The sequence below is a fragment of the Protopterus annectens genome, chromosome 4.part1, assembly GCF_019279795.1.
Source record: "Protopterus annectens isolate FY-2018-M chromosome 4.part1, PAN1.0, whole genome shotgun sequence".
In the NCBI taxonomy this organism is placed as follows: Eukaryota; Metazoa; Chordata; order Ceratodontiformes; family Protopteridae; genus Protopterus; species Protopterus annectens.
Window position 1 is genome coordinate 916,698,691 of NC_056734.1, and position 16,902 is coordinate 916,715,592.

General features: G+C 37.4%; 1 protein-coding gene across 1 annotated transcript in view; it reads left to right on the forward strand.

The window, feature by feature from the left end:
* The window catches only part of LOC122801342 (fibrillin-2-like), a 662,974-nt gene that overhangs the window by 109,740 nt on the left and 536,332 nt on the right, over nt 1-16,902 (forward strand). The window contains exons 9-10 of the mRNA XM_044070882.1: nt 12,609-12,719; nt 13,775-13,885. Of these exons, the coding sequence (XP_043926817.1) occupies nt 12,609-12,719; nt 13,775-13,885 (222 nt within the window). The remainder of the gene's footprint in view (nt 1-12,608; nt 12,720-13,774; nt 13,886-16,902) is intronic.

Genomic DNA, 16,902 nt, shown 5'->3' on the forward strand with positions numbered 1-16,902 from the left:
GAGACTCAGGCAGTTGTAGTAGACCTGTCTTTAAATACATTCACTTTTATGTAAATAATTTAAGTAAAACATAAAACATAGTGTTAAATAGAACAGTAAATCCTCTAGTAATTCAACATGTCAGTTTAAAAAACTTCCACCAGTATTTGAATTTAATGAGGTGTACTCACTGACTATGAAAAGCAATAATAGATAAGTTACTTTAAGCTAGGACATGGTAAAGGAAAACTTGTTAATTCAGCTCTAGGATAGGACAAAATAATTTAATAATAGCTGAGTGAATCTAGTGTACGGATCAACCATAGCAAAGTAACTCAAGGATAGGAGCAGATATAAATAGTTAATGACTAGCTAAAGCAGAGACGTATCTAGTTATTCTGCTGGCTGGTGCCATTTCCTGATCTCTCCTCACATTGAGGAGCAAAACAAAAAAGGTTCTTTCCTCAGACTTGAAGAGGAAAAAAAACTCTTCTTTGCTTTTAAAACTCTAGCTGCATTTGCAGTAAGCAGCTGCTACGGTTTATGCCAGATATGAAGTACTAAAGAAACAATTTTCTTCTCTCCACAAATGCAATGCTGGAATTAATTTTGGAATGCTTGTAATGCACTGAAGACCGTTCTGCATCTGCCAATCATGCCTCCTAACACTTTCCACCTGGGGCAACTGCCCCCCTTTGCATCACTCTAGCTATGCCACTGAGGTAAAGTAACATTGCCTTTCAGGTGATTTTTACCAGAGAAGACTGCCTAAAGACAAAAGTTGGCAAACAAGCAATAGAAGTTTAATTCTGCTCCTTGGGATAAATGGAAATTGTAAATGAAGAAATAACTTTTAAAAAATCTGCAGTATAGAAAGGAAGTTTTAGTAATTATAAAATTCTGGAGAAGATAGGAAAAAAGTGAGGACATTGATTTGAATGACCTCTAATGGTCAGGAGTGTGGGATTAGTACAGGAGGTTGAGGTAGCACTCTAGACATGCTACCTTACACCATTTAAAGTGACAAGGACATAGGACATTCTATTTGCTGGAAATATGCATTGTAAAAAGATTATCTTCACATCGTTTGGAAATGCCAGAGAAATGCTCTAGATGTGTATAATGTAAGGATGATTCAGAACTGATATCTCTCAAAAGCTTTGAAGTTTCTTGAATGCCATTTGTAGTAGATATTATATCTGGTTAACTTGAGTGTGATAAACAGATCCTCCAAATTAAACTGCTTTTAACAAGAGTACCAAATGTCATTGTGGTAGAGAAACAAAGTGGTAGAGAAAGAGTTATTTGACCTAAACAGATGAAGATTTTAAACTATTTCAAAGTACATTATGTTTATAACATGGCTAAGGAGACCAGTTGACATAATGGCGAAGGTCTTTGCCTCCCATTCAAAAAGTGCAAGTTTTTATCCTGACTTTCAGCCAATGCCTTTATGGAGTTTGTACATTCTCCCTCTGTCTCTCTCTTGGGTGCCTCTCACTTGCTAAAAACATGCTGAGTGTTTCCACCTCACTCTCTCGAAAGAATGGAGTTGTGAGCAGCAGCATAGACTCTAGATGATGCCCAGTAGAGGGACAGTTATATAGACAAACTGCTTTGAACATCAATTGTGCTCTGTAGTATCCTTTAGATAGGAGCACACAGATCACAGACTGCATGTTGTGTCAGGCCTAGCCACTCAATGCTGTAAAAATTGACTGTAGGTGATTTGGTTATGTTGACTAATGTCACCAAAAATATGCATGGTTGTTTGCTGGTGATAAGTGGGTTGAGGATTTGACATATGAAAAGGACCCATGCTAATGATGGGAGGGGTGTATAAGTCAATGTGTGCCTGCTATAAAGTGCAGATGCTTTACCTTATGGTGTCCAGTTGCCCAGCTTGGGTTACTGGAGCTATCTGTATTGAGTTAAAGGTGTACATAAAAAACAATCAACTTGCCAGAGTTGAACTAAGGATTGTTACATTGAATTTAAGCTAACTGACATAGCACAGCTTGTAAGTGGATGACATGACTGAAAGGAGGAGCTTGGACATCCTATGTATCCAGGAGACAAGATGGAAGGGTGGTGCAGCAAAGCCACTTGGTTTGGGATCTAGATTCTATTACTCAGGAGAACAACAGCCTAGAAATGCTGTGGGAATTGTGGTGAAGGGGAGTCTTCAGAAGGCATTGAGGGATATTATCAGAATTAGTGACAGACTCATGACGATCACCCTCCTGTGCAAGGATAGGGTTGTATTCATAATCTCATCCTATGCCCTACAGCAGGGTTGTGACAGAAAAGAACAGAGACCAGGCAGTAGTTGCAGGACATACTAATAAAACAGGGAAACATGAATTGGAGTTGAGAATGGGTGCCCTGAATGCACATATTGGGACAGACAGAACATAACAGAATATGATGAATGCCTGGGTCCACATGAGTGGGGCAGCAGGAATAAAGAAGTAGAGGCCATTCTAGATTTCTGTGTTATCAATGGCTTGATGGTTACTAACATATAATTCAGCTAGGCAGACAGTCACAAGTTCACACACAAGAGTGGCCAATATATAACTTGGGTAGACTTCATCCTAATAAGGAAAGGGCACTCGTGTAGAAACAATGATTGCAAAGTCATCGTCAGTGAAACAGTCAGCCCACAGCATAAACCACTGGTTGCCACAATTAGAGAAGGCTCCAAAGTCAAGAGAGACTAGGCTGAAGACATAGAGGTTGAACAGAGAGAACGAACAAGAGTTCAAGGAATTTCTCAGGGCTCTAGTACCTCAGGAAGACCACTGTTGTTCGATGTATTCGACATAGCAGGAGGTGACATCACTCACTTCCTGCCATGCACATTAATGTAGCATTGACTTCTACGGTCAACAGTACATTAAGTCTACTATTTTGCAGAGGGGGGTTATGCCCCCCTGCACCCCCTACACCCTCTGCACATTAAATATACCAACTCTGAGATCGCACTACAGTGAGCAAATGGGCTAATTCCTTGTTCCTCACTGAAGCATGAACTCCCTGCACAATGTTCTCCTTGAACCATCTTTCTATCATCTAAGATACTGCTTTACTTGTCCTCTTATAGACTCCTACCTTACTCAATCTGGAAGATCCCTTCTGCCTCCAATTCTTATGCAATAACCAAAACTACAAATCTTTTTAACTATTAAAATCTATAAAATATCACTCTGCTTGTCCATGCTAAACATCCTCTTCTGATATTTCATATTTCATGAAATAACTATATATATTTTGCAATATTTGCTGTTTATCAAAAACGTTTTTGTATTGCATAGTGCTTTTTGTGCAAAATGTTTTTTTCGCTATTATTTCTGTATAACTCTACTTACATTGTATTATACATTGTAACCTTCTGATGCTGTTCATTCTAATATTTCTGTATAACAAATTGTAAAACTGTGGAGCTTTTCTCCCCAAGCCTCCACTGAAAAAGGGCTACTTCAGCTCACTCAGACTAATGCAGTCAACAAATGTAAACCAAAATTAAATAAATAAAAATAATAGACTTACGCAATCAATTTGCTGTAGAGCAGTCGATCGGTTTTGGGTTGACATTCTGCCAACTTGGAAACTGCAAGTCGACCATATGCCGGTCGACCAATGCAGTTTCCAAGTTTTTTTTTTCCAATAGTAATTTTTATTTCCATAGTGCACCAAATACAGACCAGGATAAATCACACAGTAGAAATACAATAATGGTTACACATAAGTCTCAATACTACTAAGGCAAATATAATGTCTATATACAATATCTACAAAAAGAGCTACTAAACATCGATATAAGGAAATGAATATCATAACGTGGATTCAAAATTACCTCATCTAGCTAGATTAACGTACAAACTGATGCCATTATGATGTAATGGGCTTTGTTACACTCTAAGCACCAGTTGAGTTTTTTCAATATTACATCACTCTATTTAATCCCCTAATATGTGGTCAAAGATAAGTTTCCAAAATTTCTGATAATAGGCTCATTTTTTTAACATTCCTAATAATAAGTTTTTGAGAGGATATATATGATGTTGCCATCTTCCTAAATTCATTCAATGAGAGTTTGGTACAATACAACCAATTTCTGGTTATATATAGCTTGATCAATGAACAAAGAGTAATTATAATATGATATTGTAACTTAGGGAGTTTCAAGTCAGTGATGCAAAGAACAGCAAATTCCCATGATAGGGTTGATTTATGATATCCCATTTTTTCTAGTCGCACCTTAAGAGAACCCCACAGATTCTGAGAATATTTACAAAACCATAATACATGCAGGCGGTCAGCTCTAGGAAAAGGACAGCGTGTACATGCCGGTGATTGAGTGTGTGTGTGTATATATATATATATATATATATATATACACACACACACACACACACACACACACACACACACACACACACACACACACACACAAGTTTGTTTGAATGGAGATAGGTTAATAGTAGAGTCAGTTGCTTTCAGTTTCTGCTCTTCTGTAAATATGCAACCCTTCTGGTCCCAGTAAGAGTAAAATAGAGAATTTTTATACCTGATTGCACTAATCAGTTTGTATGTATTAGAAAGTGTTTTATTCCTACTAGCTCAGCTTCCAGTGATGTCTATCAGCCTGGTTACTTCATTTCTATTTATAAACAAATCCTTGAAAAATGAAAGTGTTATCTGCCTAATCTGACATAATATAATAGTGTATTTTTATTCAGTTTAAGAGCTAGTCACATCTCTTGCAATGTTTTCTCTTTGTGCTTATGTATATCCCAAACAGTGAGATCCTTAATCAGTGGATAGTCTGTTAGGTTTAACATCTTGTTGTTTAATTTGATGTTTGGATTTAAATGAATAGGTTTGAGGAGGGTAGTGTCTTTTCTAGTTTCAGGGATTTTATCAACTCCTGGAAGCTTTTTATTATCTGCTTTATGATGCTATTAATCTTGAGACTCCTAAGATTTGCTGGAACTATGTAAGGAAGGGATTTGGGGTTTATATTGCATCTGGCTACATATTGGTGCCAAATTTTTACCCAGATCGGAGACCGGTCTTCTGGTTTGACAGAGAAATTGGAGAGTAGTGATAGTCTAATGGCACTAGCAATTTATGGTAAAGCTGAAGATCGGGTAGATTTAGTTCCCCTTTCTCTTTTGGGTAGACACATTTTGATGACTTATTCTTACTGATTTGGGAAACCATATGAATTTGGCAAGTTCTTTGTTAATTTTCTGAAAGAAATTATTTAGAATGACAGAGACTGATGTGTTGAAGTGATATAGTTGTCTTTGTAATATATTAATTCTAATAATTTCTGCTTCAGACATCATTGATAATTTCAGTTATCTCCATCTATGTAGGTCCTGAGTGATATTAGTCCATATTTTAATTAGGTTATTTTGTATCATGGATAAATGAAAATATATCCCTAGATGTTTAATAGAGCATACAGTTTTGTAGGGGGAGTCTGGAAAATAATTTTCTCTATGATTAAGAGGACTGATGGGAAATATGTGGAATTTCTTTTGGTTTACCTGATAGTTTGAGACTTTTGAGAATGCATTTACCGATGACACAATTTTCCTTAGGTCTGTGTTTGGGGATTCAAAATAAATATTCATATCATCTGCAAATGCAGATATCATTATTTTAGAATTCAAGATTTGAGGATTTGAGTAAAAGGTTCTTTGTGATATATGTAGAAAGAGGGGCTCTATGTATAGGTTAAATAGGTAAGGTGAAAGTAGACAACCCTGTCTTGTTCCATTTGCTAGCTTAATAGGGCTAGATAGGATTTTCTTAATATAAAGGTGAGTTTGTGCTTTGTTGTATAAGGTTTCAATTAGATTGATAAATTCCTTTGGGATATTAAATTTGGATAGGGAAGAAAATAGAAACTTCCAGTTTGCTCTATCAAATGCTTTACAAGCATCTAAAACTAGTGTATACCACGGGTTTCTTTCTTTTTTGATAAGTTGGATCCTAGAGTCCAGAGTCAAAGTATTGTCCAATGTATTTCTATTGCACATGAAACTGGATTGTTCTGGAGATGTAATGAAAGGCATGATTTTCTTAAGTCTATTCACTAGAAGTGTGGTCAGGATTTTAATGTCAACATTAATCAAAGAGATCGGTCTACAGTTATGAGGGTTTGATCTATCCAGATTGTTTTTAGGAATGAAATTTGTTTTTGAGTTGTTTATATAAAGATCAGTTATGTTATACTATTTATCTTAATGTAGTTAAATACTTTCAAAAGAATGAACGAGAGTTTCTGTTTATATGTTTTATAAAATTCTGCTGTGTATCCATCTGGACCCGGGGCCTTACCGATTTTTAGGTTTTTAATGACCTCAGCTACTTCCTGTTGTTCAAATGGGGCTATAAGGAGTGTTGCTTGTTCTTTGTTAATCCTAAGAAATGTAAGATTGGTTAAAAACCCCTCAATCTCAAAGCTAGTGCTCTGATGGGCATTTGTTTCATATATCCCTGTGTAGATTTGTTGGAATATTTCTATAATGTGTACATCTGGCTTGAATATTTCATCCTGATACTGAAGTAGATTTATCCTAGAGGCTTCTCGTTTCTTTTCGGTTATTCTTGCCAGAGTTCTAGATGGAACTTGTGCCCACTCAGAGTATTTAGCTATTGATTTTAGTTCTTGTAGTGAATAATTTACTTGATGTAGGTCAAATAATTATTTTTGTAGTTTATTAATTTGTTTCTCTAAGTCTGGGCTTTGTGCTATCTGACATTTCCTATATAGTTCCTTTAGTTTAATAGTTAATGTACTCTCCTTTTCTTTCATTAATTTTTTTGTAATAGGAAGATTTTTGGAGTAGTATACCTCTAAACACCGCTTTACATGCTGCCCATTGAACAGCATATGGAATATCAGTGGACATTATATCTTTGTCTAGTTCTGATAGTATTTCTGTTGTTTCCTTTATCACATCCAATTTTGTGAGTAAATTGCTGTTTAAAGACCAGTTACATCTGTTATGTTTCTTTGATGTATTGCCAGATAAATTTATTTTCAGTGAGATCTGTGAATGGTCTGATAAAAATCTAGTTTCCGTACAATACTTTATTTCCCCTCTTGTTAGTGCCTCTGAAATTAAAATGAAATCTAATCATGACCAAGAGTTATGGCATTTAGAATAATATGTGTAGATGTTATTTTTATCTATTCCGTCTCCAAAAGAAATAAGATCTAAAAGGCAAAAGTCAGAGATAAGATCAGCTAGTGTAACTGACACTTGAAAATTGTATGCATTAGACTTGCTAGTATGATCAAATACTGGATCTATAACTGCATTACAGTCCCCTCCTATTATTTGGAAGTAATTCGGGAATTTACAAAGCAGATTGTGTATTTCCAAAATAAAGTTTTGTTGCCCTGAGCACAGGCTGTACACATTCAGAAATAATGCTGGTTTGTTGGAAATATGATTTGAGGCCGTGAGATAACACCATCTACCATTAACTTCGGATTTATATTCTATGATCGACTCTTAATGATTTCTTGATTATAATAGCAACCCCTTTGGAGTTATTCATATCCCCTGCTGCAATTATAGATTTTATCCACTTCCTATTCATGTCTCCCTCCCAATCCTTCTGCAACATATGAGTTTATTGTATAAAGTGAATGTTCGCCTCTGATTTAGATATTAGATGCATCAATAGTTTCTTTTTATTTTTGTCTTGTAGTCCTCTCACATTCCATGAATTAACTCTTTACATTATCTTTTAGATTCACTCTAGTTATTACCAGTTTAACTTTAGAAACTTTACCCCTATAAGCGCGAGATGCTTTAACAGTTAGTACATCATATAGAGTTCTTAGTTTAGTAGCACTTGGCTCTTTCAATACTAACCCTGTGTCTACCCACTTAAACTCCATACCTGAAAGAGCCTTCAGAAGGAAGGTTACAGAATAAACCAGAATTATTACTCGTTTTACTAATTTGGGAATGTAACCTTTAAAACTTGAAAAACATAGCCAATTAAACTCAAAATCCCAACTAGAACTATTATACATTAAAATGATAACCCCAAGGTACATCATCCTATATCCCTACATGATGAATCCACTATCTCCTAGTTATACGCGTTATCAAGGTAGAAGGATAACTTTCCCTTGATCCTAAAAAAACAGTAACTGCCAAAGTGAGAATTCAATTATTCTATTACTATTCTAATAACCCCATATAAACATCTGCTGATATCCGATGAGAGAATAGAGGTCAAGACAGGTAGTAATTTTTTCTTAGTAATGTAGCTATCATTCATGTCTGTTGCTGTTAGGTTTCGATATTTAAATTATTATTATATTAATATCTGATATTTAGCTCCCAGAGATGCATGATCTTAGGGGTATCTTGACTGATCATGTGGCAATTATTTACTACCTCTATTCTTCTTCTTCTTCTTCGTCTTCTTTCGGCTGCTCCCGTTAGGGGTCGCCACAGCAGATCCACTTTTCCATCTCTTCCTGTTCTCTGTATCTTGCTCTGTCACACCAACCACCTGCATGTCCTCTCTCACTACATCCATAAACCTTATCTTAGGCCTTCCTCTTTTCCTGTTATCTGGCAGCTGCATCCTTAGCATCTTTTTCCCAATATACTCTGCATCCCTCCTCAGCAGATGTCCAAACCAATGTAATCTTGCCTCTCTGGCTTTGTCTCCAAACCTTCCAACCTGGGCTGACCCTCTAATATACTTATTCCTAATCCTGTCCATCCTCATCACACCCAGTGCAAATCTTAACATCTTCAACTCTGCCACGTCAAGCTCTGACTCCTGCCTTTTTGTCAATACCAATGTCTCCAACCCATATAACATAGCTGATCTTACTGCCCTCTTGTAGACCTTCCCTTTCACTCTTACTGGTAAACGTCTGTCACAAATCACTCCTGACACTCTTCTCCGCCCACTCCATCCTGCCTGTACTCTCTTCTTCACCTCTCTTCCACACTCACCATTACTCTGAACTGTTGATCCCAAGTATTTAACCTCATCCACCTTTGCCACCTCTACTCCCTGCATCCTCACAGCAATTATTTATAAAGCATTTCGGAAATCTATAACTTAATGCGGAAGCAATAATTTTTGTTGTGGATAATTATATTAACAGACAGAATGTCTTATACCTATTGTCTGTCTCTGCTATTATTAGCATTCACATCAGACCTGAGAGGCAAAAGAAAAAGAAAAATAAAAAACACAGTTATGACACACACAAAATGCTACAGAGTTTCTAGTCTATTATCAGGTACACATCATTTTTTTCTTTTTAACTGTCTGAAAAGAGCACTGTCTCTTAAGGCAGTCAGTCATACAACACTATTCAGGTTTGTGACAGAATCCTGACAGATGACACAAGCAAGCTTCATGACCCTCATATTGCAGGAGCACATTCAGTATTAAAACTGTTGTCACACCAAAGACTTTCATTGCAGTGAATGTCCAAAATACCTGTATATTTCAGCTTTCAGAGTTTCTAGTAAATCATGTTATATACTTTAGACAGGGGTATTTGAGGCTGAATAGAAGTTAACTATTTTAAAGACGTAAATTGGAGCCGAAAAATCATAAGTTTTTTGTTTTTTATGGTGACGCGGTTTTCACATTGATTCCTTCTATGTAGTGAAATGGTAGCAATTTGAAAGGCTTTTTGGCTTAAGCATAAATTTTGGTGGAGAATATGATTAAAGCAGAAACAGCGATTACCTTTACTTTAAGTCCACAACTCTGAAGGATCTTGCCTGTAGAATCTTTTCTACTTCATTGCTGCTTCGCTAGAATGATAATGATACGTGGCAGGGCAATATTTGATGTTGGAGCAGGAAGTTGCTATAGCACCTGTACTGTGTACCACTTCCAAGATATTGGTTCCTATCTGTTTAAACCTTATCAGTGGGTATATTTCCGGTTTCTTTTGGACTACCTTTACTGGAATTGTCCTTCTTATGATGAAGGGATATGGAAGGAAAGTAATAATAACATCACTATCAGGTAAGGAATTTCTTCTTCGGAGGAGTTATTCTTGAGCTTTACAAAAGACCTTAATGAATGCCGTCTTAGCTTCTTTAGGTGAATCTGCTGCAATTCTAACATCATTATTAAAGAAGACAAGTGTATTTGAATATCGCATTTGGAATTTTATTTTCTGCTTGATTAAATCTGCACAACAAGGTGAGAGGCTTTGTCATGTTTGCTTGCTTGCTAGTGGGAGATCTTTTGCTAGGGTGACTTATACCCATTCCAGATCACCTGTTTTTGTTTTTTGGCCACCGTAAGTATTTTCTGTGTATCTTGATAGTTCAATATGTTAACATAGATTTGTCTTGTAGTCGCACACTCTCACAAGCATACCTCCTACCCAGTCTTATGTATGGCTCCCTGATCCTTACTAATCTTGACTCTACCCTTCTTGCCAAGCTTGAAACCACCTACAATAAGATAGCTCAATTTGCAGCAAATCAAAACTACAGATCCCATCACTGCATCTGACTTAAACAAATGACCTGGTTAGAACTACCTCACCTTCTTGTACGCTCTCAACTCTCCATTATTTACTCCATCCTTTACTTGCCTTCATATTGTCCAACACTTGCACAACTCATCTTCTACTACTCTCCCTCCAGACAACTCAGAAGCTCTAACCAAAACTTACTCCAAATCTATAATCCAAAACCAAAACTGGATGTAAACTGTATAGCTATCACCCATCTATGACCTGGAATAAACTACCCCAAAAGGTACAGTCCCTAACCAACACAAAATTATTCAAAACAGCTTTAAAGGGACCCCTCGAAAATCATTGGCACTGCCACTGTACTCAGCCACCATAAAAATATATTCATTTTTATACCCTTACCCCCTCTACTAGCTATTCTTATATTCCTACTTTTTTTTTCTACTATCAACCTCCTGTATCTTTTCAAATCTTACTTTCCTATATTAAATTTCTATCCTTATCTAGCCCCCTCCCCTTAGCCCTTCTTCCTCCTGCTTCTTACTTCCAACCACCTCTCTTTCTTTATAGCTTTCCTATAGCTTTTCCTAACCTCCTCCAACTTACCTCCACCCACTTTTCAAATCTTACTTCTGTGCTACATGTTTTAAGCTTCCGTTTAAAACTTTTAACTAATCAGATTATACTGCTTAGACTGTAAAATGCTGCCTTTATCACTGCTGTGATTGTAATGTAATTACTGTAAATAGTTTGTTTATATATTTTTATTGCTTACTTTCTTTGTTACTCCATGCTGTATAATCTCTATACTTGAATGTTATTTTTGTACTCAATTTGGAGCTATTCTCCACGGGTCTCTGCTTTAAAAGGGTTCATGCCCAGCCAGACTAACCCGGTCAACAAATGTAAAATAAGTAAAATAAATAAATAGTTCTCGGTTGGCTCTCTCAATAATAATCTCATTGGTGTTTTCCCCTTTTTGGAGTAAATTTGCAAAGATCTGCTTAATAACTGGTATAAGCTGACTCTCTTCATATTTCTCAGGAAACCCCTTACTAGAATATTATTCTGCCGACTTCTAGCCTCCAAATCTATAAGTTTTTGCTGAATTTCTGTCAGTTTAGCATTTTTGGCACCAAGCTCGTCTTTCAGTTTCTCTATCTGATGTTCTTTATCGTATGTTTTTGCTTCAGTGTGGTCCATGCGTTCAGCAATTTGGCTGAGAGTGTTGCCAAAGCTGGATAGTTGCTCTGAGAAATTTGGTACTGCTGTAGTAGTAAAAGAGCTTGTTTAAGCTCCTTCATTTGAATGTTTGATTCGGGTTTTGGCTTTTGGTTTGGTTTAGTTCATTCTTGCTGTTGTCTGGTTGTTTACTGCCTCTTGGATATTGTTTCTTTTTCAGGAGAGGCTATTGCTGACAGCTTTGTTTTTGTGATTTGAGTTTCCATGCTTTTTGTTTCCTTTGACATCTTTGGATGTTTCCACCTCCTGGATCTTATTTTCAAGTATTGTTTATCTGTTTCATGGCCTGTCTTTACACTTGGTGAGGGATCCTGTAGCTGCACAAAAAGTAGATGAGCAGTTTTTCCCAGTTAATGAGTTTAAGGATCCTTTTCTTGTAAAGATAGAGTTGCAGACATCATTTAATTACTGAATAGTTGTCTCTTCTTGATGGCTTAGATGGCTTTTGATAAGAATGAATTGTAGTTAAGTAGGATCTTCGTGGAGAGGGTGTTTACTGGATGTCCACCATCTTGGAATTCTCTGCAGTTTCCAAGTTTTGATAGTAAACCTTCAGGACAGCAATGCCACATTTCAGCCAGACCACACTGCCACTAGAGATCTTAAAAAATGGCTGAAGTGGATGAGGCAAGGATAGTCCCATTAGGCCACTTCCAAGGCTCAGTGATCATGATCCTAGATGGCAGAAGTAGATTAAAAAAGAAACAAAAATGCAACAATTATTGAAATGTAACCATTATTTAGTCCTGCAGGTGCTGGGCTACCTGATATGTCATCCTCTCATGCATGTGATGGTGTTCAGGAGACCTTAGATCAAGATATTGCTTTCCTGTTAAAATGACCATTCTCTAAAACGGTCCATTCTTTTAAACAGGAAGAACAACAGAGGCATCAACAACAGCAAACCTAGGCACAATTTTTCTCCAGAACAGCAGTGTGCTCCCCGTAACTCTGACAACTGTGTCAGCCAAACTAGAAAGCTCAGGTAAAAGGATTTTACGATATAAGTGCAAGTGTATATGAAGGACAGCAGAACATCAGATACTGCTTTTTACTGTTTGCAGAAAAGATTGTCACCATTAAATCTTGTCATATTTCATAGATTAGTACTAAGCTAACTGCCCTTGTGAGCCATTTTAAGCATAGCCAATTATCCCTTGTGAGGCTCAAACCCTGCACCTTGTGTTTGTAAGACAAACACCTTAACCATTAGGCCACCCTCTTAACCCTTTGATACGTAGACCAGTGCTGAAACAAACACTCTAGGTGATTAAGTAACCAGGATGTGCCAGCTGGAAGAAACTCAGTTTGGAAAATGATTACATCTGTGTGCGATATGGTGGTGGTCTTGGGTTCAAGTCACAAATGAGAGCTAATATTATTCTAACTCTACTATGACCTTAGCTGTGAGTGAGCAGGGGGCTTTCAGACAGGCTTTCTTTGTACTTGTACGTGAGTGTAATATGAACTTAATCGCCATGTTGGGGATTTTCTAGCTAAAAAGGTAAGATGCAAACTCCACTGCACCCCCCCCCCCATTGCGGGGGATGTGACCTCCCACATCCCATGCTAACTCAACAGTCATCCAATCCACTGGGCAAAGCGATTTTTCCCATACCCATGCAACACCTATTTGTAAAGAGTTTGTTGTTAGCCTGCAGGGACATCAGTCTGATATTTGAGGTCTTGAATTTGAGTAGAGAATGAGAGCTAGTATTGTCATGACACTTCTGTGATTCTAACAGTGTTTAAGCATAGGGCTTCTGCTGCATTTGTCTCTTTTTATAGTTTGACCACATCTCAACAGAAATATAGTAGTAATATATGGTCTACCAAAAAACTGATATGCATTATTCAGAAAAAAATTAAAATGTATGGCATTCCAGACCTTGGCTTACATGTCTTTCTAACAACTATTCAAAAGATACATATTTGTTGTGCCTTCACAAACTCCCAAGCTCTAATCATGCAAATGCAATTAAATTCTGAAAGTCTGCTGCTAGCATACCTCTGTTCAAAAGACGTCATTTTTTTGTACAGGAGTGCCTGTATTGTCAATTAGCTCAGCAAATGCAACCTCATCGATTGCTCAAGCCCTTAATTTATCAATGGCGACATCAGCACGTTTCACAACCACTACTACAAGTACAGGTATGGTAATCTTTTTTAATTAATTTTAAACTAGATACCTTGCAGGTGCATGCATATGTCTGCTCCTATCTTCATCTTTAGTACTTCTAATATATAGAATAAGAACACAACTGGAGCAGAACGCAATGATATATATATATATATATATATATATATATATATATATATATATATATATACACACACACACACACACACACACACACACACACACACACACACACACACACACACTATTTTATCTATCTCATGAGGATGTAATAATGAGGATTATCAATGTGGGGGCAATGTTTTGAATGATTATTGTTAGTATGTTTTCTTTGATGTATTTTTTTGCATTTATTATATATATTTTGAAATGTATATATCATTAGGAATACTTCGTCTTCTTTCGGCTGCTCCCGTTAGGGGTCATCACAGCAGATCAACTGTTTCCATTTCTTCCTGTCCTCTGCATCTTGCTCTGTCACACCAACCACCTGCATGACCTCTCTCACCACATCCATCAACCTTATCTTAGGCCTCCCTCTTTTGCTGTTACCTGGCAGCTTCGTCCTTAGCATCTTTTTCCCAATATACTCTGCATCCCTCCTCAGCACATGTCCAAACCAACGTAATTTTGCCTCTCCGGCTTTGTCTCCAAACGTTCCAACCTGGGCTGACCCTCTAATATACTTATTCCTAATCCTGTCCATCCTTGTCACACCCAGTGCAAATCTTAACATCTTCAGCTCTGCCACGTCAAGCTCTGACTCCTGCCTTTTTGTCAATGCCACTGTCTTCAACCCATATAACATAGCTGGTCTCACTACCCTCTTGTAGACCTTCCCTTTCACTCTTACTGGTACTCATCTGTCACAAATCACTCCTGAAACTCTTCTCCACCCACTCCATCCTGCCTGTACTCTCTTCTTCACTTCTCTTCCACACTCACCATTACTCTGAACTGTTGATCCCAAGTACTTAAACTCATCCACCTTCGCACCTCTACTCCTTGCATCCTCACCATTCCTCTACCCTCCCTCTCATTCACACACATATATTCTGTCTTACTCCTGCTGACCTTCATTCCTCTTCTCTCTAGAGCATATCTCCACCTCTCCAGGGTCTCCTCCACCTGTTCCCTACTCTCACTACAGATCACAATGTCATCTGCAAACATCATAGTCCATGGTGACTCCTGTTTGATCTCATCTGTCAACTGTCCATCACCATTGCAAATAAGAAAGGGCACAGAGCTGATCCTTGATGTAATTCCACCTCCACCTTAAACGCATCAGTCGCTCCCACCGCAGACCTCACCACTGTCACACTACCTTCGTACACATCCTGTACCACTCTTTCATACTTCTCTGACACTCCCGACTTCCTCATACAATACCACAACTCCTGTCTAGGCACCCTGTCATATGCTTTCTCTAAATCCACAAAGACACAATGCAACTCCTTCTGTCCTTCTCTGTACTTCTCCATCAACACTCTCAGAGCAAACATCACATCTGTAGTGCTCTTTCCTGGCATGAAACCATACTGCTGATCACTAATTATCACCTCCCTTCTTAACTTAGCTTCCACTACTCTTTCCCATAACTTCATGCTGTGACTGATCAGTTTAATCCCTCTGTAGTTACTACAGCTCTGCACATCACCCTTATTCAGTACCAAAACACTTTTTCTCCATTCCTCAGGCATCCTCTAACTTTCCAAGATTTCATTAAACAATCTAGTTAAAAACTCCAAAGCCTTTTCACCTAAACACCTCCATGCTTCCACAGGTATGTCATCTCGACCAACAGCCTTTCCATTCTTCATCCTCTTCATAGCTATCCTTACTTCCTCCTTGCTAATCCACTGCACTTCATGATTCACTATCTGCACATCATCTAACCTCTCTCCCTCTCATTCTCTTCATTCATCAGCCCCTCAAAGTACTCTTTCCATTTACTCAACACACATTCCTCGCTTGTGAGTACGTTTCCCTCATTATCCTTTATCACCCTTACCTGCTGCACATCTTTACTAGCTTGGTCCCTCTGTCGAGCCAATCAGTACAGGTCCTTTTCTCCCTCCTTAGTGTCCAATACTACTGTATGTATTTGTTGTTTTGCCTTGTGAACACACGTGCATGCTGGACTGTACCTTCAAATTTAGATTTTAAGAGTTTATTTATTTAAATTTGATAACCGGGGAAGTCCACTGGGCCATGAAGAGCCCGTTTTCAGTGGAGGCCCAGGGAGAAAAGCTCCAAATATTGAAAGTTATATATTACATGTTACAAAAGAATAACAAAAGATTTGTACAGAATAATTAAAACATTTACAGAAATATAATGCATTATGCAAAAATATAAATATATATATTGTGTGTGTGTGTGTGTGTGTGTGTGTGTGTGTGTGTGTGTGTGTGTGTGTGTGTGTGTGTGTGTGTGTGTGTGTGTGTGTGTGTGTGTGTGTGTGTGTGTGTGTGTGTGTGTGTGTGTGTGTGTGTGTGTGTGTGTCTGTATGTATATCTATCTTGATATATATATATATATATATATATATATATATATATATATATATATATATATATATATATATATATATATGTATACATATATATATACATATATATATGCCAAGGTGGTACGGCGGTAGCATTGTTACCTCACAGCAAGAGGTTCTCCAGTTTGATTCTCGGCTGGGCTTGGAAGTGCCTTCTGTGTGGAGTCCACATGTCCTCCCCACAGTTGGGTAGCATTCGAAAGACATGTGTGCGTAAATGGGTGTGCCTTCATTGAAGGTTGAGTGTCGACCTGGCACCTTGGCGTTTCATAAAAATCTACTGCCAATCATTAGCGGACCAGAGTTCCACTGTGGCAACCCCTTACCGGGAAAAGACAAACAACAACATATATATATATATATATAAATATATATATATATATATATATATATAAATATATATATATATATATATATATATATATATATATATATATATATATATATGTATCTATATGTTCATATGTGTGTACT